At 45.7% G+C, this 27,678-nt stretch overlaps 1 protein-coding gene across 2 annotated transcripts in view; it reads left to right on the top strand.

Moving 5' to 3' along the window:
- The window catches only part of VIL1 (villin 1), a 30,173-nt gene that overhangs the window by 457 nt on the left and 2,038 nt on the right, over window positions 1-27,678 (top strand). Inside the window, exons 2-18 of one of the 2 annotated variants that reach the window (XM_083489233.1) lie at window positions 5,802-5,951; window positions 9,935-10,040; window positions 11,252-11,326; window positions 13,375-13,571; window positions 15,577-15,685; window positions 16,405-16,515; window positions 17,218-17,420; window positions 18,317-18,395; window positions 18,751-18,849; window positions 20,113-20,266; window positions 21,643-21,743; window positions 22,889-23,026; window positions 23,372-23,530; window positions 24,687-24,866; window positions 25,045-25,190; window positions 26,412-26,556; window positions 27,080-27,268. In XM_083489233.1, coding sequence (XP_083345359.1) covers window positions 5,818-5,951; window positions 9,935-10,040; window positions 11,252-11,326; window positions 13,375-13,571; window positions 15,577-15,685; window positions 16,405-16,515; window positions 17,218-17,420; window positions 18,317-18,395; window positions 18,751-18,849; window positions 20,113-20,266; window positions 21,643-21,743; window positions 22,889-23,026; window positions 23,372-23,530; window positions 24,687-24,866; window positions 25,045-25,190; window positions 26,412-26,556; window positions 27,080-27,268 — 2,325 coding nt within the window. In that variant the 5' untranslated portion in view covers window positions 5,802-5,817. Of the gene's footprint in view, window positions 1-5,801; window positions 5,952-9,929; window positions 10,041-11,251; window positions 11,327-13,374; window positions 13,572-15,576; window positions 15,686-16,404; window positions 16,516-17,217; window positions 17,421-18,316; window positions 18,396-18,750; window positions 18,850-20,112; window positions 20,267-21,642; window positions 21,744-22,888; window positions 23,027-23,371; window positions 23,531-24,686; window positions 24,867-25,044; window positions 25,191-26,411; window positions 26,557-27,079; window positions 27,269-27,678 lie in introns of those variants that run through there. The other variant, XM_083489234.1, reaches the window with a different exon arrangement.

The raw sequence follows: 27,678 nt of genomic DNA, 5'->3' as shown, positions 1-27,678 counted from the left end.
GCAGCTCTCCAGGGTTTCAGACAGGGGACATTACCAGCCTTTTCTGGGGATGCTGGGAATTGAATCTGGAACTTTCTGCATACAAAGCAGAGGCTCTATCACTAAACTACAGCCCTTCCACCACATATTGCTAGAGGCTCTTTGCTCACTATGCAATATTAAATCATATTGACAGCCGACAACTCACCTTGTACTGACTTCTGAAAGTGGACATCTTAGTACATGGATAATAAGTTTTACTTTTTATTTTTAATGTATGCCTCACTTTTTCATCCTTGAGAGGTTTAAAGTGGTGTTTCCTATGCAAGAAAGAAAAGAAAAGATAAAGAAAAAGAAAGAAATTTATTCTGGTTGCGCTAATTACAGAATAGTGGCAACTCAGAAACATAATCAGCACCATTACTTATCTGAATAGACAGTTATGGGATGAGATGGTGGAGAAGCAGTTCATTCAGACAGCATTTTGAAAAGCACCCAAATAGGAACTATGATTTAACAAGCAGGAAATGGGGGTCATTGGAGGACATGCATTTTTGTTGAGATGTTGCAGGTATTTAGAAGATTCTTATGTGGGAGAAAAGCTGAGTGAGGCTAAAGTGAAGCCCATCATCACAAGAGTGGGTGACCAAACAGCGGTCCAGACCGCCAGGGGAAAGAGGAGACAGGCAGGCCTGACTGCAGAAACAACTGAAGTAGAAGCAGCTCCATTGTATGCCACATAGCAGCCAACTCCTAGGGGCCATGGGGGCTTTGACCCCTGCAATAAAATATTTCAGGGGTCTGGGTCCCCACAAAGGTGATGGGCATTGTCATTCAAATGGTGTGTGTGCTCCATGTCATGTGATCGCTTATGCAGGGCGGGGCTTACCTAGGCCCCCACAATATGTTATTCTAGTTGGCGCCCCCGGTATGCCATATCTTCAATGTAGCCACTGAAGCATCAGCATGCCATTTGAGAGTTGTGCTCCAGCACTTTCTGCAATGGATTGAGGGAGGTGCAGCCTTCAAATTAATGGAAATGCAGCAAAGCATTTCACCCTGGGATTTCTCCATCACCCATTTTCTTAAATGAGGAGGCTTGACCCAACAGTCATTATCTGGAATACCCCCACCCACCCCCAAGGCAGGAATATATTCTAAAGGTCTAAGAAGCATGAGCAGAATGAGGAAACTAGACGATGCATTCATTTACTATAATGCAAAAGGATTAAACTAACGCAGTAATGTTTAAATGGCAAAAAATATTCCCCCCACCATTCACAATTGATCATTGTAATGTAGTGTTCTGCACTGTGAGTAACAAAGGCCAATTCATAGCTGTAGATGCAATTGCCAGGTTGTTGGCTGATAGGGTTGTCTTCAAGGATAGAGACTGCATTCCTATGGAACCAAGATACTATCTGATGTTTGATGAGTCATACTCCTGAGCTATTGCATAATTGTTTTAAAAAAATACTGCTAGCAGGAGTTGTAGCAACAGTAATTGCTTAAGAAATATAGTTGGGTTAATTCGGGCCTTGAAGCAGAGGTGGGAAACCTGTGGCCCTTTGGATGGTCTTGCACTCCATTTCCCATTAGCTCCAGGCAGCAATTGAGACCTACGATTTATGTTAATACTCTGTGTTTTATCAACACTCACCTAGAGAAGATGAAGGAAGGGAGCTGGTTAGCTGAGTTACTCTGAGAGGGTGCCCTGAATAAATATCTAAACTGGCTAAACTGTCCAAGCAGCCAGAGGTACAACTGGAGAAGATTTGGTACGGAGATATATTGCCCCTAGCAGCCAGACTGAGTTGTAGTAGTGGCAGAGGGTAGTGGCAGCAACCGTGCCTCTTGAGTCTTCAGAAACAGTCAACACTTTTAAGACCCCAATGTGAGTATCAGTAGTCCTTCGTGTACACACTGTCCCTTTAATAAGCCAAAAATCTTAGTTCAAATTTTATCCTGTCTCTAGTGTGGGTGTCCTAAGATTACTACACATGCTCTAATTCCTTTATCCTTCCAAGGCACTGCAAAAGATGATAGTCCACAGGCCAGGGGCAGAGTCGACATCATAAATGGTTTCTCTTCTCCATACACTGTTTGTTTTCCCTCAAGCGATAAAAGTAATAAAAGTAGGAAATTGCTTGTTAATATTTGAATAAGCTGCTGAGGATCAGCTAGGTAATGGGGAACAGACTTTCTTCCCATCTGAAACCACTGGTATTCTCCTAAATAAGACCACTCCAGCATCTTCCCCTCACCCACAAGTATCCTAGATCCTGGCCTTCCTGTCAGTAACCTTGTCAGTAACCAGATGTGGCAAACCTTCAGCCATCCAGATGTTGCTGAACTACAACTCCCATCAGCCCCAGCAAGGAGGGCCAATGGCCAAAGATGATGGGAGTTGTACTTCAGCACCATCTAGAGCAGGGGTCTGCAACCTTTAAGACAAAAAGAGCCACTTGGACCCGTTTCCAAAGGGAAAAAAAACTGGGAGCCGCAAAACTCATCATTATAAAAATAACTTTTTTGTCACTTTTTTATTATTTCTTTGTTTGACCCCTCAGAATAACTCCTCCTCATAGAAATAAACGTTAAATTTACAAGTTACCTTTTTGTGTGTGTTCTTCACTCCCCTTCAAAACAGTGACCAGCGTACATGCCCCTTACAATGTAGCGGGCGGGCGGGCGGGAAGGTGACGTCGGGACGGTGTGTGACTAACACACGCACCGCCCCCATGCGACGTCACAGCCAGTACAGCGCCCGCCACAGTGGGGAGTGTCGGGGCGCACAATGCGCCTCCTCCCCTTGCTAGTATCTGCCCCGGAGCCGCGGCAAAGGTGTAAAAGAGCCACATGCGGCTCTGGAGCCGCGGGTTGCTGACCCCTGATCTAGAGGGCCAAAGGTTTCAGTCATAGGATTGCCATATCTTAAGAGCAAAAAAATCAGACAGCCCATGCCCGAGGGCCCAAGCCACCCCTGCCTCCCCAAAACAACAAAAAAACAAAAATTCCGGACATTCCCTTTAAAATGTAAAAATTCCCCCAGATGGGCTTGTTGGCCCCCCAAAAAAGGACACGTCCAGGATTTCCCAGAAGTATGGCAAGCCTATTCAGTCACCTGTCCCGTAAGATTCTTCCTCTTTGCCCTGCATGGAATCATGTTCTTACAAATGATGCCTAGATGATGTTTTCGTCTGTGTTAGGCTAATGCAATAGTTCAATGAGCTGGAGTGATGCCAGGGGTAGAATGTGGGGCTGACCATGGAGTAAGATCTGGGTTGAAATCTGCAGTTGACAAGAAGCTCAATGGAAACAAATAAGCAGCCAGTGAAGCAACTTCCAAACGGGCAGGATATGTTCCTTAGGGCAGGAGCCTGTTAGCAGCATGGCTGCTTTATTTAAACTAACTGAAGTTCCTTAAAACGTATTCAAAGGCATCCCCACATATAACACATTTTGGTAATCAAGGCTGCTGGTTACCAGAGTGTGCTTTTCTGAATGTGACTCTGCTGTCCGGTGGTGCTGGTGATTTATTTTCAGTGGCTGCTTTGAAGACTGGGACTTTGTGCTCTGGGAGAGGCTGTTTCCTCCTCCCACCCTCTACCTATTAGCACTGCAGATGCACGAAGCTCATCTGCTCCTCTCTTTCCCATGCCCCTCCCACTCATAGCAGCTTGGGAGGTGGGGGAGGTGGGGAAATTTACACGGAGGAAAGAGTTACATGCCCTGTCCTGGAGCAACAGGATAACAGGCACCACACCCTTGTCCTTGATCTTCAGAACCACTCAGTGGGGTTGCCAGTTAGCAAAACAGTAGCCATGGGAGAGCCTAATGGTAGATTTCCCTTTCAGGGCTGGTTTGGGCCAGAGAGGGCTGAAATTATTTTAAGCTACAATGCTGTTCTGAGCATTGCTTATGAGAGTCCTGATTGTTTCCACCATCAATCGCTTATCGCTTGGCATTTCCTTATAAGCAAATACAGAGTCTGGGGTTGGGGTGCTGTTTGGTTTTTTTGATGGTAGGTTTTTGTTATTGTTGCTCTTGGGTGTTGTTGGTTTTTTTGTATCTTTATTTTAGATCTTGAGATTTATTTATGACTACTTTTGTTATGGGATGTGGGTGGCTCTGTGGGTACAACCACAGAGCCTAGGGCTTGCCTATCAGAAGGTTGGTGGTTCGAATCCCCACGATGGGGTGAGCTCCCATTGCTTGGTCCCTTCTCCTGCCAACCTAGACGTTTGAAAGCACGTCAAATTGCAAGTAGATAAATAGGTACTGCTCCGGCGGGAAGGTAAACAGCATTTCCATGCGCTGCTCTGGTTCTCCAGAAGCGGCTTAGTCATGCTGGCCACATGACCCGGAAGCTATACGCCGGCTCCCTCAGCCAATAAAGTGAGATGAGCGCCGCAACCCCAGAGTCGTCCACGCCTGGACCTAATGGTCAGGGCTCCCTTTACCTTTTACTTTTGTTATGTTGTAGTTAACCTTTCTTTTCCATGTTGTAAGCTGCCTTCATCGTGGCTTGAACTGTGGATTGAAAGTTGTTAAAACTCCTTCCCTTCTAGTACATTGTCAATTAGGGAGATAGGAATGAGCGGTTGACAGCAGGAGTTGTATTGGAGAGAGATTTATTTCTGCTAGCTCAACAGCAGAGATAAGATAAATGGAGCGTTTCCCCAGAGCCATAAAAAGATCACTGCCAGAGTAAGAGAAGGCCTTTGGCCCTTCAAGGGGTCACTGACAGCTGTTAATCGCATGGTTAGAGCGTAGGATGACTGAGGGAGACTTTCGGAGCTAGGTGTGGCTGCAAAGGAAGATATTGCTTCTGCCAAGAGTAGAAGGGCACTTCCAGATGGGCTGCTATGTAATGTGTACAAAGCTGGGGAGCCCATTCCATGTTTTGTGTGTGTTCCAGTTCACCAGGGTCAGGAGGAGTTAGCCATGTCATACAATCTCCCACGCAAGGATGAATGTTCACCAAACAGGTGGTCTGGAAGTTCCCTAAGTTTTATAAGAGAACTCATCCACACAGAATATCCAATCACATGCCTTCTGATTGGAGATGAAACATGATTATGAAAATAAATTTAATTATGACTCTTCAGAATGTATATGAATTATAAATACATCTTAATGTGCAACATTAACTGGCTGAAGGACAATTTAATTTGAAAATTTAAGATGAGCATGCCATACCCTACAGGTTTTTTTATGACTGTGTGCAAGGATCACAATATGCTCCCCTGCAGAATGGACAGTTGGTGCTGACTGATGTTGAGGGTAAAAGATAGAATGTGTTTAGAAGAAGGGTGCAGTTCAAAAAGTCAACGGATTGCTGGCTCACTGTTAATAATACTTTCCCACTATTCCCCTACCCCCGTCCCCCACATCTACAAGCCTGGTGCATTGATTGTGATATATTTCTACCTGCATCTTAATTTGTTGCCAAAACTAGCTGTCATTTTTAAGAATCAAAACTGCAAAGGTTTGCCCAGTTCTTTCTTCCAATGTTTCTATTTGTCGACCCTCTTTCCTTGGAGGGTTTTAAGCAGAGGTTAGGTGGTCATGGATGCTTTCGTTGAGATTCCTGCATTGTAGGAGGTTGGGCTAGGGTTGCTATATTTCAAAAAGTGAAAGTGAGCTTTTTTAATGAACTTTGCTGAAATGTACTAAACCGACATGGACTGCCATGCACCTGGACATTTCAGCAATTTCCGCTCAGGTGTGTGCACACATGGGGAGTGACATGAGGCTCGTGTGCCAATGCTCGTGTGCCAAAGGACCTTGGGCTCACTCTGCCATTCTTCCGTTCTTAGACACGATTGCCCTTATATGGCGAAGGCAGGTGGCGATAGCATTCCGTGCCGAGGGAAGGAGGGTCCAAAGGTCACCCCGCTGCTTGCTCTGTTCAGGCACAGTCCGTCTCCAAGGTGCTGTGTGCCCACCAAACAGATACCGCAGCAAAGGTAAGGAGGTGGTTCCGGGGAGATCCAGAACCTGCTTTGGACTCCCATCTGTCCTTGCTCTAGCCCTCGGCTTCATGCCAGCATTGTCTTGCCCAGAGCAGCCTTCCCCAGGCTGGTGCCTTCTAGATCTTTGGGGGTAGCAGAATGTGCAGGCGAAAGCAGATGGCAGCTGTAGTCTAAAAGACGATGAGAGCACCAGCTTGAAGAAGGCTATCCTAGGAGAAGATAGCAAGCAGCCTCCTCCCCCCCCCCTGCTTAGTCTGGGTGGCTTTTCTTGTCAAATGATTTCAGGTTTCTGAGGGGCGAGAAGAGGTTCTGAGCCTTTATAGTGAAGCTAGGGTCTAGGACCCAAATTTCAAGGTTTCTCCTGAGGCAAAAATGATGCTTATGCCTCCTGCTTGGACTGAACTCATTTTTCTATGGACTCCACACTGCATGAGGTTAGAGGTGTGAAGACTGGGGGGGGGGGGAGTGGGAACATTTTAGGGGAAATTAAATTTGGTCCTTCACATTTCTGCAGCAATTTGTGCTTTAAAAAAATCCTCATGAAAATTATTCAGCATTTTTGTGCGAATTTCTCCTAAGAAACACATTTTTACATGCAGTTTTCACCAATGTGCACATTGTTTTTGCAACTAATTTCCCCTAACGTAATGCCTTCTTGTATCTTATTTCCACTAATATATTCATTTTTATGCTCATTTCCCCCTAGCACACGTTTGGGTAAACGCTGGAGAACTGCATTACAAAATTTGGGAAAGTGTGGATTTTGAAGAGTGGCGGTGTTTCCGTCTCATATTATTTCAGAAAGTGTGATTCTGATCAGTTCAGTTTTAAATGAAAATCGAATTGATTTTCTCCCCTGTTCCTGGTAGAGAGGACCTCTCCTGGTTTTTAAAAATGTTAATAGGAACCAGGGGGCATTGTGGATCCAGAGCAAATTGCTGAAGAAATGTGAAGAACTGCATGAGAGTGCCCAGTTGTTGAGCAGCAAAACGGGAACATAAGACATTGATCCTAGAAAGGCACCAATGGCTGCCTGTGAGCTACTGGGCCCAATTCAAGGCTTTGTATTAGCTTGTGAAGCTTTAAATGGCTCAAGGCCCAAGTACCCACAGGAGTTCCTCTATATCAGCGGATCTAGTCTTTAAGATAGGCAAGAGAAGCTCTCACTCATGTGCCTTGCTAGGATTAATCTCTGATATGCTTTCCCCTGCCTATCTTAAAGACACATGGCAGAGCCTTCTTCGCTGTGGCACCCTGACTATGGCACTCTCCTCCCCTTAGAGCTGTGGTTCTCCTCCTTGTTTAACATTTAAGCATCAGTTAAAGATGCATCTGTTTACTTAAGCCTTAGCAGAATGAAGGCATGCTAATTGTGTCTGGCTGTTAACCAGAAGGTTGGTGGTTCAAGCCCACCCAGGGACTGCTATGGATTCCTGCATTGCAGGGGGTTGGACTAGATGACCCTTGGGGTCCCTTCCAATTCTACAGTTCTATGATTCTAATGCTGGTTTTGTGATTGTGCTATGGTTTTTTAAATGTTGACGTACTTGTGTGAGTAGTTCAATTATTTTGACTGGATTCTGTTGTTTTTAAACTTTTATTTTACATCCCTCTGAGCTCCTTTTAATGGAACAGGGATTTAAAAATGCAATCAATTAATTGATAAAAACACAAATCTGCCTTATACCTGATCAAACTATTGGCCCATCTAGTCCTGTATTTGCTGTACCAGGATTGGAAACTTGTGGTCCTTCAGATGTTGCTGGATTACACCTCCCATCACCCTTGGTCATTGGCCATGCTGACTGGTGCTGATGGGAGCTGCAGCTCATCATCAGCTAGAGAGCATAAGGATTCTTGGTCTTAGGCAAGTCTTTCTAGGCTCTCCTCTTTGAGATTCCAACTGGAGGCTGCCAGGCATTTGGCCATGTGTGCTGCCATTGAGCTATGGCCCCTTCCTGCAAACCTGAAATCACGTTTCATGTTCATTGCCCAATTTAACACATTCATCTTAAAACCCATTGCCTGGAAGTGAAATCTGTGGCAGTGATGTAGAGTGAAGGGATAAATGGAAATCCCTTTTCCAAGCCTTCTCAAGTTCTCAAATCCAGAGCTGTCTGCATGCATAGCACTTAAAAAAATAAAAAGGGTTTGAACCAAGATATCCCAAATTCTGATGAAAGCTGAATTATGCAAACTGCTGGGTTTTGTTTTGTTTTGCATAATTTATTTTGCTTTTGCTAATCATGAAGAGGAGCAAGGAACCCACACGGAAGTCCTCCTCCCCAATGACCCTTAAAAATCTAATTCAGTCCATTTTCTAACTTTTAATCTTCATAGCATTTTTTCCATCATACTTCCAAGCATAGCTCTGCAATCTTAAGGTTTTGAAAGCTGCTTTCCCCTTAAGCAAATCTTAAGATTCTTTCAGAAGCTGACTTCTGTGACCAATGATATGTCCAATGGCTTTTCTGCATTTCTGCCAGCGTGCGTACAGGCCTGCCTATAAATTGCCTATAAGCATTCAAATTTTAGCACCAGGCAGAGAAATTACAGGTGTGCATCACCTCTATGGACTTTATGATTTGCGTGCCTGAGCTGGACAGCTAGACTGCACTGCACTCCCTAATATCCTGAGCTGGTCTGTGGAAAGCCACTGCTGCCTTTTTCACCCCTTAAAAGCCAAACTTAGCTGACTAGGGAAATACCTGGAGCTCAAGTGAGGAGGAGCTGGAGAGCTGGGCATGTATTTTGTTATGAGAGGCACGTTTAGGTTTGAATCACAGCAAATTGTTTTCCCAGGGCACCAATTTCCATAAGATTTGCATAGGTTAATTCATGTGCATAGGTTCAAATTTAGAAACCATTACTACAATTTAAATTGAAATAAAGTACATCTCACCAAAGTGGAGAAAACTTTGATCAGGTGACCTGTGTGTGCCTGCTTAGTCTGTCTGTCATCCAGGTGCTCACTTTGGATGGGCAACTTCAAGGTCCAATTCTGCTGTCCCTTCTGGAGATTATTTCTCTTTAAACTGGGCTTGGGCCGGCCTGTCCTCAGATGATAACTCTTTACTGTGTAAAGTAGGACACATGGCTCCATCCTACTCACTGTGGGGATGAAGGGGGCTGGGGCTCATGCCCTCTCTCCCTCAACCGTTCTCTCACATACTCTTTGGGGAAGGGCCCAGGCTCAGTTCCCACCATCTCCATGTCGCTCAGAGAGCTGCTTCTAGTCAATGTTGACAATACTGAGCTAGATGGACCAAATATCTTACTCAGAAACTTCCAATGTTTCTGTTCCTACACCTACACACTTGCTCTCTCACTCTCTCTTCTGGAAATAGGAAATAAACTTAAAGGAAATCAGCTGTGACATCCTTGGCAATATTGAAGGCATGTGTGTACATACATAATTACTCATTCAGGAGACACAGGTTTAAGGCTGATTTCCCACCAGCTGTAAAAATCTTTACCTTTCATTTGAGTGAACCCAAACAATGTTTTTGGTAATAATAACCTTGTAATAACAAGTCTTTTGGCAAGAGCTGAATTAGTTTGACTTAAGCAAAGCCCTTGGGCTTTTGACACAGACATCACAAGATCTCAGTTCATCTGCATGGTAGTTAAAATGTCTAGTTTCCTTTAAACTAGCTACCAATTGCTTAGTTCCGCTCTAAATTCTTGTGAGGAGAAATTAGATCTAGGAGTTATCTAGCAGCTCAGGTTGAGCAAAGTCCTAAAGCACAGCAGCGTGAACCATCTTAATACTTCCCCCTTTAGCAAACTTTTAGGAATGCGATCTGAATGAATGCAAGGAGTAATAGTCCGGTTTTCTTAACAACATTAATGTGGAGGTGGGGAGTAGCGATGTGAAGTTTGGGGTCCGAGCATAGACCATTCTTCTGCAATATTTAAACATTGGTTGGTTGTAACCTGGCTGCATTGCTAATGAACTTTCCCATTCCTAAGGGCAGATCTCCCCACAAAACATTGACCATCACCATGTCAGCAGAACTTAGTGCCAAAGTGACCAGGACTCTGAACAAAACCACACCCGGACTTCAGATATGGAGAATTGAGGTGAGTGTTTGTTTAAGTATGTGGTAGTATAAAGGTGAGAAAGAGACCAGCATTTGGAGGCATGTCTCTGTATGTGTTTCTTCTCTTCCCACGATTCCACCTTCTCCTGGGATCTCCTGCCTTTTAAAGGAGAAACAGGAGAAGCTGAAACACAATTCACTCTAGATCAGGAGTGGGGGGGGGATGTCAGACCTGGGGGGCCAAATGTAGCCCCCATGGCTTCTCTACCTGGCCTCAGAACTCTCCATGGGCCACACTACTCAGTGGTTCTGCTCTCCACCCTGAGTGTTTTTGCCTGGCTGGAATGTGTTCTTGAACTCGAATAATGCTGCTTCCTTGCCTGTGTGGGTATGTGGTTCTATATGGAGCCTTCAGTCCCTGTCCTGGTGGGGAGGAAAGGCGGGGTGTGTGTCTGTGTGAATGTGTAGAAACTAGCAAAGGAAAAAACAAATTTGTTGCTCCACCCGGTTTTTGTCTCTGGCCCTGCCCACAACTGGCAACAGCTGTGGCCCTCAGGCTGCAAAAGGTTTCCTAGCCCTGCTCTAGACTCCCAACTCAGTGGTGCAGAGTCCTTGTATTGAATCTCCTATTCTGAGGGCCAAACTAGATTGATATTAATTATATAAATGCAATTGATGTGCACGAAGTAGCAGCTATGGGAGAGGCTGGTCAGCATTAGGATCACACAAGGGGAAAGGGGGTTAATCCTTTCACTTACAGCCATGGTCCCAAACCCAAATACTCCCTGATTCACAAGCTGCTGTAAGCACTGGGAAGCCTCCACCAGCTGAGCTGGGGCAAAAGAAGGGGTTACAGCTGGCCATCAATGGGGGGATTTCCTCCCAATGCAAATAGCAGCTTTGGATGATGGATTTTCATCAAGACCGCAACAGGGGAGGATAGGGTTAATCCCCCCCTTCCCCTCCTGTTCTTTGATCCTGATAATTATTGTTTCTCTTCATCTGTGGTTCTACCTTGACCTATGGCCTTTCCTCAGAAGACTGAGGTGATGGGATTTGGCAAAACTAAAAAAAATTAAGGTGATGGGACTTGGTAAAAAATAGACTATTGAAGAAAGGAAGGCAGGACAAATGTTTTAAAATGAAGATAAAGGCAGGAAGAATGCTCTTTACACAACACAAGGGTGTGTGATGATCTTTAGTACTGTATATAATTCCAGCTAATTCCACCCCACCCCCCTTCCCTTCCAGAATATGGAGATGGTGCCTATTCCACCAAAAACATATGGGAACTTCTACGAAGGAGATGCTTATATCATTCTCTCGGTAAGAGGAATTAAGAATGGTGGAGGCCTTTGTGTCACTACGCTTGATGGGACAAAACAGCTGGAGAAAAGGACGAGGCTCAGCCCAAGAAAAAAGCAGGAACTTGCCTCATGTTAAGTATGGGAGGTGCACCATGGAGCATGATGAGACCAAAGAAGGATACTTCAAGGGAACGTTCTATGTGGCTAGGAGTAAATGTACTCCAGTCCTGTCAAACTTACGTATACAGTAGGCTACCACCCTAAAGGCCACACTAAGTTGCTATTACTTAGATTTTAACAACAGTAGCAACAACATTAATACATAATTTTTGAAGTCAGGAGCAGTTCCCAGAGATGGGCTGTCTTCAGCATTAGGACCGCATTATGTGCCTTCAGACCAGGGCTGGCCCTACCATTGGGCAAAGTGACCATCTTAGGCAGCAGATGCTGGGGAACAGCAGCAGCAACCCCCTCTGCCCCTCACTAACCATTCTCTTCTGTAAGAGGACAGCAATGATTCCTTTCCCGGCCTCCTCTAAACTACCAGTAGTCTGCTGCCTTAGGTGCGTTAGAGGACGTAGGAAGCCGCTTTATATTGAGTCAGACCAATGGTCCATCTAGCTAAATATTGTTGATGTTGACTGGCAGTGGCTCTCCAGGGTTTCAAACAAGGAATCTTTCCCATCCCTGCTTGAAGATGGCAGGGATTGAACCTGTGACTTTTTGCAGGCAAAGCAGATGCTTTATCGCTATGGCCATTCCCCTAACACACTCCCATGACCAGCGTTAAAGTCATATTCAGTTGCCAGTCCAATTAGGACCTTTACCTAGAATGGGGAGGGGGTGCCTTAGGTACCAAAGGTCTTGAGCTGGCCTTGATTCACGCCACTTTGTGAATCCAAAAATATCTGGGTTTGCTGTATTCATTTGTTCAGCATCTGTTGCAATGGCTTTGCTTACCTCTCAAATATCACCTATTAGCATAAGCAAGGCAAGTTTGGGGTTTTAAACAATTACCCGCTTTATTGATTTAATAAACAGGACCAGTTATTACCCTAGTTGGAGAGTCAGGTGGTTTAAATACCTTTCGAGAGCTGATGTTGCATGGTAGGTAAGAGAAGACATGGAGCTCTGAATGAAAACATCGCCAGTTCCATTCTGCCATGATCTTATAATAAGGTGGGCTTAAGTGTCACTCCTTCTCAGCTCAGGGATAACAAGATAAAGTACACTTCATTCTCAAGTGATACATAAAATGCTAAGTATTTTTTTATTTTGTTGCTGATCTATTTTAAAGCTTGCTTCATTTCAGAGCTGTTTTTATATTAGCTGCTTTAACACAGTCACTTAATTTCATGTTTTTTTAATTGCTGTTCTTGCATTTCTGTGTATTGGAAGCTGCCTTGAAAGCTGGTTTTGGTCAAAAGGTAGGGTCGATATAAAACAATAAATAATACTGTATTTCACATCCTACCCTCCCATTCCCAACCCTTCTCTGTTCTCATGCCCTGCCTGTTTGTGAACACCTGTATCGTCGTACTGCACGTATTCTGGATAACTGGATAATGGCATACGGTTTGGATATGAGGATAAGGCATGGGTAGATGAATGAGCTGAGTGGGTAGATCAAAGCAGAACTCCTTGCAAGAACCCTGCTCCTCTGCGTGATATATATTACAGAAGGAGGATAAACATTGCAAGGTTTCTAAGAGAACAGAACAGCTCCATCCTCAAAGATGTCTGCTTGCTTTCTGGTCTTGAAATGTCACAGCGTGACTTTTCTTAATGTTTTTGCTTTTGTTTTAGAATTAGCTACTTTCCCCATTGCTTTTACTTTCAGCACAGATCCGGGGATAGGATAGTGATACTGATCCGCCCATGCATGAGGAAACCCTTTTGTGTTTGAGAGTAGAGATCTGAGTCAATGTCCCTTTCTAGTAGGTGGACTTGGAGAGCTGAGTGTGTGAATCAAAATGCCCAGCATTGTGGCATTGACTAAGCGCCATAGGACAGAGAGGTCTCTGCAATTTTGGTGGGCCTGCTAACCAGCTTCAATTTTCCAACTAGACGCATAAGACTGGGAACAACTTCACCTACGACGTCCACTTCTGGCTGGGCAGTTCATCATCTCAGGATGAGCAGGGCTCAGCTGCCATCTACACTACCCAGATGGATGACTACCTGGGAGGAGTAGCTGTACAGCATCGTGAGGTCCAGGGCTACGAAAGTGACGCCTTCCGGAGCTACTTCAAACAGGGGCTAATGTATGTAATGCTCCTTATTGCCTTCTGGTGGCTGATCCAGGCAATGACAGCTTCTTATTCTTTGAGCCACTCTACATTTTTATGTGTTGTGCCTGAGACACATGCTAGGTAGTCTCAATTGGCAATGGCTCCTCCGGTCCATGTCCACTGTGTGTTTAGAAACACACACCAGCCCTTCCAGTGTTTCCTATAGGTACTTGACAACTCTTGAAATAAATTAAAAATCTGGATATCTGGGTGGGGCCATGTGGGCCGAGGGGACAGGGCTTAGAGCCAGTTCAGTGATAGTGCTGGGGAATGAAGCCCAGCAGATTTTGACGAATCCCTGCAGGCAGCCTAACACAAAGCAATCTATTTCCCTAAAGTGAGCAGCTGGAGGAAAAGGGGCAGCTGGGAGGAACTGGAGATAAATGGTCAAAAGGAAAAATAGACAGGGACAGAAACAGTGCTGTCCTTACTACAAAGTAGTTGTTTCAAAGTGGCAGATTCCAGAGAGGGCTCCATTGCACTACCTTTCTTCTCTGTGTGGCCAGGTTCAGAGGACATGACACTAACCATGGTTTAGCAATCCTGCCTGTTCTTCCTCTGTGAATTGTATGTGACTGTCTACTTGAAAGTGTGGGCGTGATTGCCTGCGTGTGTGACCTCCATCTGCTGAGTAAATTTGCCTGCCTGCCTTCCTGAATATACCGTATGTGTGTCTCTTCCCCTCTGCCGGGCATGTGAGTGTATGTCCCTGCTTGCATGGTGGGTCTCTCTGTGTGTACGTGTGGTAAGTGTGCTTTGACCACACTTCTCACTGGCACATGTCACTGGAGGGGTGACCAACTTCAGACTTCAGACTTCAGCTGAAAGAGATTTGCCGCTCCTTGTTTAGCATTAAAAAAAAACCACATTGAGACTTGGCCTTGTATGTTGCCCTCTGCTCCTTGTATGTAAGAGGTTAATGAAAGCTTCCTTTTTTTGGTTTTGAATAAGCCATAGTTTCATGTTATTCTAAACTTGGAAAACTGTTGTTTATTCTAACTGCTAGGGAGCTCAAATGAGGATCTAACTGTAGTTTCTGATCTAGGTTTGTTTGAACTAACCACAGTGCAAATAAACCATATGTCCCAACTGCAGACATAAACTGAGGTTTGTTCAAAACCAACAACTGGAGCTTTCAATCTTTCCCGCCTTGCATATGAAGGAGAGCCAGGGCAGGTGGGGGAGAGGAATGGGAGCCTGAAGATATGCGGGGCTCGTCATCTTATGTTTGAACCAGGACTACATATAATAAAATTTAAAAATGGGTTCCAAAGCAAAGGGCATCATTTTGGTTTTTGCTTTGGGGACAAAAAAATGTCTAAAGTTGACACCTTATAGGAGCGGTAGGAAACTTGGAAGCCTGTGGTCCAATTTCATGAGGTCCTCAGTCCTAGTTTCATGCAAGTAGCAAAGAGGAGTTAAATGTGTGTGGGGGTGTCCCAACCCACATTTGGCTTCAGCTATGCCCACTGCTGATATGCAGCCCCCAACAGATTACACTTGGGGGAATGTAATGCTCAGCAGAAGGTTGTCCTCCACCCCACAGAGGTCTGTCCATTTAAGGGCCTGAAATGTGTGTTGTAACTAACGTAATGTTCTTAACATCAGAGGCTCTGGAAAAACTAAAGCAGAGTGGCTGTGGAAGGCAGAAGCTCTTCCCCCGCCCCTTTCTGCCCCATGCTTCTATGAGGCATACTGGGTAGAGGTCAACCCTTCCTTCTATGGGAGGTCTGCATACACACTCTATATTAAAGCACGTGGCTTCCCCTAAGAATCCTGGGAGCTGTAATTTACCCCTCACAGAGCTGCAATGCCCAGCACCCATAACGATCTACACTTCCCAGGATTCCTTGGGGGATGTTGTGTGCTTTATATGTGCCTTAGATGCATAGTGTGTCTGCAGCTGAAGACTTAGCTGTTTGGGAATGTTGGTGCTCTCCTCCACAGTCCAGACCCTGACCCTGCCTCTCCTCTGCAGCTATAAGAAGGGTGGAGTGGCTTCTGGCATGAAGCACGTGGAGACCAACACGTACAATGTACGACGCCTGCTGCACGTCAAGGGCAAGAAGAATGTTATGGCAGGAGAGGTGGGTCAAAGATGGGCTGGCAATGTTGGGAAAGGGTTGGCCAGGGCTGGTAGCTTAGCGCCTGGTAAAACTGTCAGATCTAGACACTGGGGTCTTTGAACACTTGTGGGTGATCATGAAGACAAGGTTCATCACAGTGTTGCAGCCCATGAAGGCACACTCAGATCTTACAAAAATCAAACATTTTGCAGTGCTTTTGACCTTTTGTTGGAGCAGTACAGTAGATGCACTTTTAATGATGTGCTTGTGGAGGTCATCAGTGGCTACTGAAGCCACAGTGGCTATGTTTCTACTTCCACTGTTGGAGGCGGTGTGCTGCTGGCAGGGGCGGCCCATCCTGTTTCTGCACCTGTATTACTATAGGTATTCTTTTAATAGAAAGCGCAGTGGAAATGGAAATAACTTTTATAGTTACAAACCAACAAACAGCAAGCCAACAATCTATGAAATAAATATGTTTTTTTAAATTTATTTAGAGGTCCTTTGCAATCTGAGGCCCTGATCTGTAGCTTCCTTAGCTTGTGCATATATCTTGCACTGCTCCCAGATTTTCCACGGGCATCTGGTTGGCCATAATGAGAACTAGATGTGGTTTTTGGCCTGATCCAACAGGGATCATCTTGTGTGAGGTCCCCAGACTGATAGAGTCCAGGTATGACTGTCTTTCAGTAAACTCACATAGGTTTTCCCACCAGCTGTTTTTTTCCCCTCTTGCAAAGGTGGAGCTGAGTTGGAGCAGTTTCAACTTGGGCGATGTGTTTCTGCTAGACCTGGGGAAGCTCATCATCCAATGGAACGGTCCAGAGAGCAACCGCCTGGAGCGACTGAAGGTGCAAAGTCTGCCATGGGTGGTGGAAGTGGGGAAGCAGGAGAGACAGGAGTTGTGCAAAGAAGGAGGGTTTTGGTGCCTGTCCTTTCTTGGGTGGGACATCTGACATTTGAAATCCAAATGTAACATTTCTATTGTAAGAAAAGGAGGGTTGTTTTGCTGACCAAAAAAAATATATGGATTGGGAGGAAACGGGAGAATCAGGATCAAGTGAAGCCACCAACTTATCATATAACAACCCAGTGGTGGGACATGCTAATGACACTGAATGGCCTTCCTAATAGCCTTGGGATTATATTACATTGATAGATTCACTGTGTGATGATCAGCTCATAGTTCCATGTAGTTCAGCAGCCATTAATAAATTCAGCATATTAAAATGGCTGTTGGGCATCATTCTTTTTAGTATATCTCCCCTTCCTAGGAAGGGTGGTAGGAATAATTCATGACTACAAGGTGCTTCAAGGTGTTAGGTTCTGTGTCTGAGTTGGCTAAGACAAAAAGGGAAATAAATGAATTGGGTGATAGCTGAAGTGAGACTAGAATGCTGGACTAGATAAGCCTTAGGCCTGATCCTGCATGGGGTTTCTTGTTCACACCCGCCATGCTCTTATTTGTGGGTTTTCTCATTCTTCTAATGCCATTCAGGCTTCCTCCTGCCACCCCCTGACCTTGGCTTGTGGTTGTGACCTGTTTCCTGCAGGGGATGACCCTAGCCAAGGACATTCGTGACCGGGAGCGTGGGGGTCGAGCGCAGGTAGGTGTGGTGGATGGGGAGGATGAAGCTGCATCTCCTATTCTCATGAAGATCATGGAGTATGTGCTGGGGGAGAAGAGGAACATTCAGCCTGCCATCCCAGATGCCGTGGTGGACCAGAAGCTGAAATCTTCTCTCAAGCTCTACCAGTGAGTGACATGGGGTGTGTGGTAGTGGGGACTACGGTGAGGCAAAGAGGTTGTGTGGAAAGATGCACAGCTGCGGGAGAGAGGAGCAAACATCTCTTTGATGGATGCAGGAACAGGGGAATGTAGGAGAGAAAGCCTCTGATGGAAGTACACACGCTGGTCAAGAAAGCAAATGTTCCATTTATTCTGTTCATGGGATCAATACTGCTCCTGAGAGCACCTGTGTGACCTTCCTTAATGAGTACAATTCTGTTTGCCATGTTTGGGTTTTTTCTTGTGGATTCAAAGTGATTTGGAAAGAACTGTGACAGCAAAAGGCATCCAGAAGGGATGTATGAGGGAGGACAATGGGAGTTCAGGAATAGGGCAGGAGCCTGGAACTATGAAGGAAAGAAAATAAACTAGAGATAAATCTCAAAAGGGAAGGAGACCCTACAGTTGGGCACCTTGGCTTTTGGGCTGTTTTGGCCAACACTGCCCCCATTTTCAAATATTTCCTTGTAACCATGAAGGTAAGAAAATATCCTCCTAGTTTCCTGGCTCTTCCTCCCCTTTTTAAAATTAGTGTGTGAATGCACCAAGGCAATTTGGGGTTCAGTGATGTCACTGCAGGTGAGATGCAGACGTTCTGCTTCAGATATCATAGGAGAAATACAGAAAAAAAGAAGCAGGAGTAATTTATCATTATTTTCCACCCCACTTTTATGTTAACTGAACTGGCTGTGAGGTTCTCTAGAAAACTGAATTCTGCAAGGTTTTATATATTGAATAGGCCCAGTCCTGATTTTTAGCTTTTAAGACCATTATAGTTTTGCATAATCTTCATCCCAGAGTGTAGACTAGCAACATCACTTTGGAGAGCTGGTCCCATGACTACCCTCTTGTTCCTCTCCCAGAGTCTCTGAGATAGAAGGGAACCTTCTTATCCAAGAAGTTGCCATCCAGCCCCTCACCCAGGACCTTCTCAAGAATGAGGTAAGACTCATCCCTGGGGGATTGGTTGCACCATGACAAGCTTAAAGCGTAGGTTGGGGGTTGGAGAGAAGGGAAGACCAGAGGAGACATTAATCCAATGTCATCTAACACAGTTGTAGCCGTTCTGCCTAGTGAGACTGTGGCCTTCCAGATGTTGCTGGACTACAATGCCCATCATCCCTGACCACTGACCATGGTGGCTGAGGTTGATGAGAGCTGGAGTCCATCAACATCTAGAGGATTACTGGCTACCCACCTATGCTGTAAGAGAGAGCCTGGTAATGGAAGAAGGCTATACTGGCCTAAACAGCTTCTTTGTAATGAAACAACTGGATCTTGTTTTGTCTCCTTTCAGGACTGCTTCATCTTGGACCAAGGTGGTGTGAAGATCTTTGTGTGGAAGGGTAGGAATTCAAGCAAGGAGGAAAAGCGGCAAGCGATGACACGGGCCCTGGTGAGTGAGAGGATAAGGCAAAGCTGAGCCCATACAGTCTCATATTTGGGCAAGGACCTTTTGCAATGTTCTAGAACTTCTTGGAGATACTGGAACAAAGTACCCCCACTCTCTCTTCTGCCATTTCAAGGGATCAAAGCCATTTTTGGCTCCATGATTCCAGATCTTGACTAATATGAATGCTACCAACTCTTTTATATTCTCTGTCTGGATTTTGGACCAGGGCTTGGATATTACCTTCTGCCTACTTGCCTGTCTTCCTTTTAGCCTCATCCATTTCATAGGCTTAAGGAGGGTATCAGGGAAACAAGTATATAAAACAGAAAAAACTTTACAGGCTTTAAAAAAAATAATTTAATCACAGTCCTTATAATGAAGCAAAGTGAAATCGTGGATAGCAAATTCTGCGAAGGAATTCTTCCACCAGTCCTTTGTTTAATGTTCCGTCAACAGAAAAAAATGACTGTACCAATGCAGACAAATGCCCCAATAAATCATATAAATTACGGTAAATTCTTGGTGGATATTATTCAACAGGACACCATTTGCAAAAAAACCCCAAGTAAACTCATCCTTTTTTTTTTTTTTTTTAGACCTTCCATTTTCCAGTTTGAAGAATATACAGTATTTAAAAATGCAGCAATTCTGTCTCGCATTGCATCTGCTACACTAGAAATCAGGGGTGCAAAAGACTGGAGCTCAAGCTAGTTTGTGTTCTACATTGTTTCCTTTTTAGCCTAAGTTAATGTAAGAGCATAAAGCCTGGATGAACCCAAAGCCATCTTTAGCCCCTCTAATAGCCAAAGCAGGTGGTGAGGGCCAACAGGACTAATGAGAAACAAGAGGAAGATACCATACAACAAAATAGAGCTTTAAAAACCAACAAAATGTAAGAGGCAACACTCCCCCCCACAAAAAACCCACATCCTGACCAATGAGGACTAAGCATGCTCAGTAACCACAGAATGCTGAGTGTTAGTTGAAAAAGAAAACTGGTGGCAGAGGGATGGAATGGAGCGTTCTACCGGGGGCATTGCTGGCTGGCTGGCACCATGTACATGAGCACTGTTGTTATAGTAGGCGAGGAATACACTTATCATTTTTTGTTGCAGGCCCCAGGTGTTAAAGAGATAACACTGGGCCTGTTGAGGGTGATAGTCTAGGATACTTCCAAATATGCTCTGCTTAATGAAGTCTCTGTGGAGTCCTTCCTCACCTTGTTGTGAAAGTTGCTCTGTTCTGGTCTTCTCTTTGTCATCTCAGGGTTACATGAAGGCAAAGAACTACCCACCCAGCACCAGCGTGGAGACTGAAAATGACGGTTCTGAATCTGCTGTCTTTAGGCAGCTCTTTAAGAAATGGACTCTCCCCCATCAAAGCACTGGCTTTGGCAAGACCAACGCAGTTGGGAAAATAGGTAAGTGCTGAAGCCTGATCAACTTAGTGGAGCTGATGGTTTAGAGGCTGCTTCTGACAGGTATGGGCCGCACAAGAAGAAGTGGGAAAGAATGTTGTTTTGGCCTGTTTCTTTTGTGAAAAGGCAGATCAGTCTGTTCTGTGTCAGTTTCTGTGTTCATTCCTCAATTCATTCTCTCCTGTTTCTGTATCAATTTGCAAAGAAATTTGAAAACCCACAGTTTCAATTTGCAAAGAAAATTGAAAATCCACAGTTAAATATGTACTTAAGTACAGTGGTACCTCAGGTTACAGACGCTTCAGGTTGCAGACGTTTCAGGTTACAAACTCTACTAACCAGGAAGTGGTTGCTCCAGGTTAAGAACTTTGTCCCAGGATAAGAATGGAAATCACACACCAGTGGCGCAGCGGCAGCAGGAGGCCCCATTAGCGAAAGCACGCCTCGGGTTAAGAACCGTTTCAGGTTAAGAATGGACCTCTGGAATGAATTAAGTTCTTAACCTGAGGTACCACTGTACATAGTTAATATGGGCCATATCTGCACAATACCTTAAAAACACTATTATACCACTTTGAGAGTCATGGCTTTTCACCAAGGATCCTGGGAACTGTAGTTCATTAAGGCTGCTTACAGTTGTTTTTATTCAACCCCTCTTCCCCTCACAGAGGTGCAGTTCCCAGAGTCCTTTGGGAAGAGGAATTGGTTGTGAAACTGTTCTGGGAATTCTGGAGCTAAAGTTCTGCCAGACTCACTCTTGTTTACACACACACACACACACACACACACACACACACACACAAACCCCCACTACGGAGGTCTAGTGCAGTGGTAACCAACATGGTGCCCTCTAGCTGTGGGATTCCAGTTCCTGCCATCCACTAGGTGTACAATGAATGGCCGGTAATGGTTAGGAATGATGGGAGAGCACCACACTGGGTAATTGTGGCCTTGAATGTGGGTTGAAGGAAGCATTTATTGTGAACCCCCTCCTTAATATTGGCAGCATCCTTGACAAGAGCTGCTGAGGGTTTGTGTTGTATATGAACAAACACACCTTTAGAATGAAACGTCATTGTTGCTGCTGTTGTTAAAATTTGCATACTGCCCTGCATCTGACAAACCCAGGGCAGTTCTCAGCAGAATCCCAAACGTTGGGTTTTATAAGCATGTGGGTTGCTATCCTCTGCTTTCTGCTGTGGAAACCATACATGGTGGTGCCTCCTTCCTGTAGGAGTAACACATGCAGTTTCCATCCATCCCATCAAAGTTTATTCTTTAGCTTGTAATTGCCCATCCTTGGGGCCACACGGTCCCTCAGATGCAGATGTGCTGGTTAAGACCAAACCTACCTACTTTCTTCCCTGGCTGCCCAACAGCCAAAGTAGAGCAAGTGAAGTTTGATGCCACCACTCTCCATGCCAAGCCGGAGATGGCTGCCCTGCACAAGATGGTGGATGACGGCTCTGGAGAAGTAGAGGTGAGGACAGTGCCATTTTTCTAGAAAAAGAGGTGCCAGAAATCACCACATGCTTGTTCTCTTGTAATGGCAATGGTGCCCACCTGAGAGGTGCCAGAACTGAGCTCATACCGGCTGGGGTAAAAAAGCCCTGGGTAAGAACCAGGCCCACCCAAGTCCCCACCCCCTTTTGGCTTTGAGTTTAGTGGGATAACCTGTTGTGAGACACAAGAGCACAAGAGAGGTCTATCTCAAAGGCTTCCTCTTGGCCTCAGCTCTGCAAATATGCAAAATGAATTGCCATGCTAGCATTATGAAAGTAGAGCTGGAGTTAAAGGTGAGCAACTGCAATAAATCTAGCAGGACCAGCCCCAAACTAGCCACACCTTTTGAACCTGTGGCAACAAAAGGACTGAAAATCTCTTTGGTTACAGCTGTCCAAATTTGCCTTTCTGAAAGGAGGACAAGCTGCGAAATTATATCCAGTGCCAGTGACTTGGCTAGTTGGGGAACAGCAGCATTAATGCCACATAACATAAGGCCCTGGACACTTTTGAGAGGAAGGGTGGGATATAAATTCAATACCATTCAATTATAACTTTGGTAGGGCTGTGGGGTATGCTTTGGTGCTCCTTAGGTTTGTAGGCTCGGGAAGGTCTTTGCCCTGGGCTCACCACAGACCCTGTAAGGACAACATCAGCAGGAACCTAAGGGAACTGAGGACCATCTTCTTCATCACTACTTCTTTCTCTGGGACTTCACAAGGCATCACACAGTAAAGTTGAAGCATATCACCATAGCCATAAGGACTTGAAAAGTGATGCTTTGGTGGTGTTTTAAATGAGAATCGAGTTCCTTAGAAGGCTGAATTCTGTATCCAGTGCCACATTTCCTTCCACCATCACCCCAAATGTACACAGTTGAGAAATTCAGATATACACCACTACTCTAGGGGCTTGCTCACACTTCCATTTGCCCTCCTGTTTTCTCCAAGGAAATCTCAGAATCTGCAGTGTCCAGTTATGATGGACCTAACTGCTAACTGAGCTAACTTTGCCAAGCACTATATTCCTGGCTATACTGAGGAAACCTCCACCCACCAACCCCTGCCTACCCCTTGAATATCTACTACTACCCTGTTGCTCATGTTCCACTTGCCTTGACAGGTCTGGCGAATTGAGGACTTGGAACTGGCACCAGTGGAGGGTCGCTGGCTTGGTCATTTCTACAGCGGCGACTGCTACCTTATCCTCTACAAGTATCTAGTCTCCAGTAAAATGCACTACATGATCTACATTTGGCAGGTGAGCAGCTGGAGGTGGGCAGGAGGGATTACGGCAAAGGAAGCAGAGTATAGGCCAAGGAGATGGAGAGAGAAGAAAGACCTTCTACATGTCACCAAGGAGCAGTAGAAACCATTTGCATGTTCAGAACAACAACAACAAGTACTAGGAATTTGCCTTTCCAAAGGAGTCTAAAGTTCTCAGGACCCTAAAGATGCCACTGGATTCTGTTGTAAGATGCTGTGTTCCATTGCTCACAACACTGTCATGAGTTTTGAAGTCCTTTCTCCATTGAATTGTAGCTGAGAGACAGTCGGAACTGTACCCCAGCCTTTTAAGTCAGCCTACTCTGTTGCTGCTTTCCAGGGTCGCCACGCCAGCCCCGATGAGATCACTGCCTCTGCTTACCAGGCTGTCATTCTGGACCAACAGTATAATGGTGAACCTGTGCAGGTGCGAGTGACCATGGGCAAGGAGCCTGCTCATCTTATGGCCATCTTCAAGGGACGCATGGTGGTGTATTCGGTGAGCACAAGAGGGACAGACTCGGTGGTTAAAATTGCCTCCCTTTCCATTTCCCAGATGTACAATGGGGAGCAAAACAGATACGAAACAGGAAATCCAAAGAGAACATTAGAGTATCCAGTGGTGGCTCTAATTTTGATCAGAACAATAGTTCTAAGGAGGATTTAGGTTTCGCATCCAAGTAGGTATTTTGGGGGGGGTGTAACAGGCACAATACAGGTTTCCTTGTTTCCCCTCCCCCAGTGGAGATAATCATAGTTTTGGGGATTGGGGAGCAATTTAGACTAGGAAAATCACAGAGAAGTGAACACTTGCTCTACCAGCAGTACTTCTCCAATCAAAATCTGAGATCCCAGAGGGGCTTTAAATAATAATATTAAAAGCCCACTGGGAAATCAAAACACATCTTTCCCACTTCACATGTCTTTTGGTCTCAAAGCTTCCTAATCTGGAGTTATACCACTTCAAGGGAGTTTTATGACAGGCTGTATTCTTGTTGCCACTTTGTAAGCTGCTTGTGGTTGAGCACTCTACCGCTTCCTCATCCCTTTTCCTTTGGTGGCGGCGCTTTGTATATTGAGCGGATGTGACCCTCCTGTCAGATTTCAGAAAGGGGAGGGGGAAATATCCCATTCATTCCATGCCCTGAACAGAACAAGGAGCAGCGGGTTTAAGTTCCAGTGGCAGAAAAGGCTACTGCGGAATGGGAAGCTATCAAGGCAAAGGGGAACCTAGAATGCGTCAGTCACAGAGTGACCTGACCTCACCTGTGTCAGGAAAGGGGCCTTTTGGGACCAGTTCCTATAGTTCTGCAGTGGAAGGTGAAATAATGGATGGGACAAAGCTTGTACAAAATAGTTTATGTCTCTGGGGGAGGGTTGAGGCTTAACGAATAGATCTTGCTTTCATGCAGTCCTATGACCTTTATTTGGGATATAACCAGTGCACTGGGCTTTGGAGTGCAGTGATGCTCATGCTCTATAGAAGCATAGCTGAGAGGCTGTGGAATTCCTCAACACAGCGCCCATTCAGAAAGTGTGCATGAATTTTGCATAATTTCTCTTGCTCTTGTAGTATCCAAGCCCTAGAAGCCTGGAGTGATGCCTGGACTCTTATAGCTGTCTAAATTCTTTTTCCCCTTCCTCCTTACACCTAGGGTGGTACCTCCCGAGCTGGCAGCACAGCTCCAGTGCCCACCATCCGCCTTTTCCAGGTGCATGGGACCAACGAGTTCAACACCAAGGCCTTTGAGGTGCCTCCCCAGGCCTCCTCCCTCAATTCCAACGATGTCTTTATCCTCAAGACTCAGAGTTGCTGCTACCTCTGGTATGGGAAGGTAGGCATCCTTTCCAGGAGAAGTGCACAGCTGGTGGGTGATTTGGAGGCTGAGGGCACTAGCAAGTGTGATCCAGAACAAACATCCTCAGCTCTGGAAGAGGGAGTGGAATTTAGTTAATTGAAAGGCTGGCCCAACCCCCAACCCCCACACCACAGTCTGGTTTTCCTTCCTGAAGGGTTGCAGTGGGGATGAGAGGGAGATGGCCAGGAGTGTGGCTGACCTGATCTCCAAGACCGAGAAAGCAGTGATCGCAGAAGGACAGGAGCCTGCGGAGTTCTGGATTGCACTAGGCGGGAAGTCCCAGTACGCCAACAACAAAAGGTAACATCTGGCACCTGGGCAAGTGCTGCTCTGCAAGGGCAGTGCTAGCTGCCTGCATCACATCATCAGAGCTACCAGTGCACACCATGGCTACCAGAATGCATGGCCTCCACTGACTACCTTACAGCTGATCACTTGGGCAAGGGGCCCTTTCCAGCATGCTGGTTGCAGAATACTGTGAGGCAAGGAAGCCAACCAGCCCAGGCCACCAACAAGGCAGCATAGCTGCTACTGAGGCTTCCACTCAGGGGGGCTAGAACTCCACCAGTTTGGCACTGATTTGTGGTTCATAGTTAATATAAAGCATGAAGCCTGTGTTTGATGTATCAATTGCTCAGTTTATGGCGTGCTGCAAAATGCTGGGATTTTGCTGTAAAAGACATGCAAACCTTTGGTACAGGTTTGGAACAGGATTCCAAATTTGGGGGTTCATAGTTAAATTTTCTTAGTGTGGTTGCCATCTCTCCCAGCCTCCATTGCCTGAAATGGCTACTTCACACTGGCTAATGGCAGGGCCGGTCCTGCCTAGGCAATGCACTCTTACACGCCAATCCTTACTCTCCTAACAGTGGCGTAGCGTGGGGGGTGCAGGGGGGGCCGGCCGCACCGGGCGCAACATCTGAGGGTTAGGGTTAGGGGGCGCAAATCCACTGGTTAGGGGGCGCAAATCCACGGGTTAGGGGGTGCAAATTACTTGCCTTGCCCCGGGAGCTGACAACCCACGCTACGCCACTGTCTCCTAATGCCAAAGTCTGAACTGGATGGAAGAAGCCACAGCCTCCATCTCCACTCAAAATCGGAAGACTCTGGTGGCTTTTTAAGGCATGTGCAAGAAAACCTCAAGTGTCAGTTTCCCTCCCTCCAAATCAACTTGCAGAGGGTGGTTATTTTAGAGGCAACTGGCAAGGAGTTTCAGAGGGAAATGAAGCCCTCGCACACCCTTTCTGGCTGCTTCTCTACTCTAGATTGCTCCAATCCAGCCTTTCTCAACCTGTGGGTTCCCAGATGATGTTGAACTACAACTCCCATCACCCCAAGGCCAGAGCTCAAGGATGATGGGAGTTGTAGTCCAACAACATCTGGGGACCCACAGGTTGAGAACGGCTGCATCTGATGTGGCCTGGTAGAAAAGCTGGATATATGGCTTTTTCTCCATGTGCTTGTGTGCAAATAGGGAGCTGACCTGCCACCTGGCCTGTCTCTCTCCCTCTTTTTGTGCAGATTACAGGAGGAAACAATTGCCATCACACCTCGGCTCTTTCAGTGCTCCAATAAGACGGGGCGCTTCCTTGCCATGGAGATCACAAATTTTACTCAAGATGACTTGGAAGAAGATGATGTGTTCCTACTGGATGCCTGGGACCAGGTGGGTCTGAGGTGGGGGGTAAAGAATGAATAGGGAGAGGAAGCATTTGCTGCTCAATGAAGCACATTGGCAATGAATGCCCCCCCCCCCCGTAATAATGCTATTGAATTTTACTTTCATGGCTAATATTGCACGCTGGAATTTCTTTACAGCTTTGTTCGCACACACACACTTCTCATCTGATATAATTACTGTGCTATATTAACACTCCATGCAGCTGATGATATGAACTATAGTCCACGAAACCTTGTCTTAACCAACTGGTTAGCCTTTAAAGTACCACAATTTTGTTGGTTTTGGGGTAAGAAATGAATATGACCACTACCCTTCTAGAAACTGTTAGCTAAGGTTCCCTAAGGTTTAGGGGGTTATGGTCTGCCACAGAAGCTTTAAGTCTATGGTTGAGAGATATACAAACACAAACGCAAGGGCAGAATTCCCTGAACCTTTCTCCCTTTTGATCCAGTTCCGGCACATGAGCTGCATGTCCGCTTCCATTCATAAGAGCTTTTTATCCGGCCAGGTTTACTTCTGGATCGGCAAAGATGCAAATGAGGCTGAGAAGGAGGCAGCAGCCGTAACGGTGCAGGAGTACCTGCGAACTCACCCGGGTGGACGTGACCTTGACACTCCCATTGTGATTGTGAAGCAAGGCTTTGAGCCTCCGACATTCACTGGCTGGTTCCTAGCATGGGACCCCCTCAAAGGGACAGTAAGTGACCTAGTGGCCCTTATTCTTTCAGTTCTAACAAAAGGCAGCTGAGAACACCACGTTGTGCAACAAAGGTTAATCCCATGTGAATTCAAAGACATGTTTGAAATGTGTAGAAAACATTACTTTCCCTCTAATTGCTCTGCCTTGTTAGAGCTCTCCTCTAACCTTCCAGATGTTGTTCGATTACAGCTGCCATCATCCTTGACCTTTGGCCAGGTGGACTGGAGACGATGGGAGCTGGAAGCACGTTACCCACCCCACCTACAGATTTTCATCAGAATTAGCTTTCATGAACTTTCAACATGCTGAAGTGTAGCTAGGTACATCCAGACTGTCTGTATCCGCAAATGATGATGAGAACATAGGTTAGCAGGCTTAAGATTCTGCAAACTTCGCTTTAAGGAATC

Source organism: Podarcis liolepis (assembly GCF_965112155.1).
Source record: "Podarcis liolepis genome assembly, chromosome: 1".
NCBI classification, from domain to species: domain Eukaryota; kingdom Metazoa; phylum Chordata; class Lepidosauria; order Squamata; family Lacertidae; genus Podarcis; species Podarcis liolepis.
Note: the sequence above shows the minus strand (reverse complement) of the source record. Positions and strands in the feature narration are given on the sequence as shown.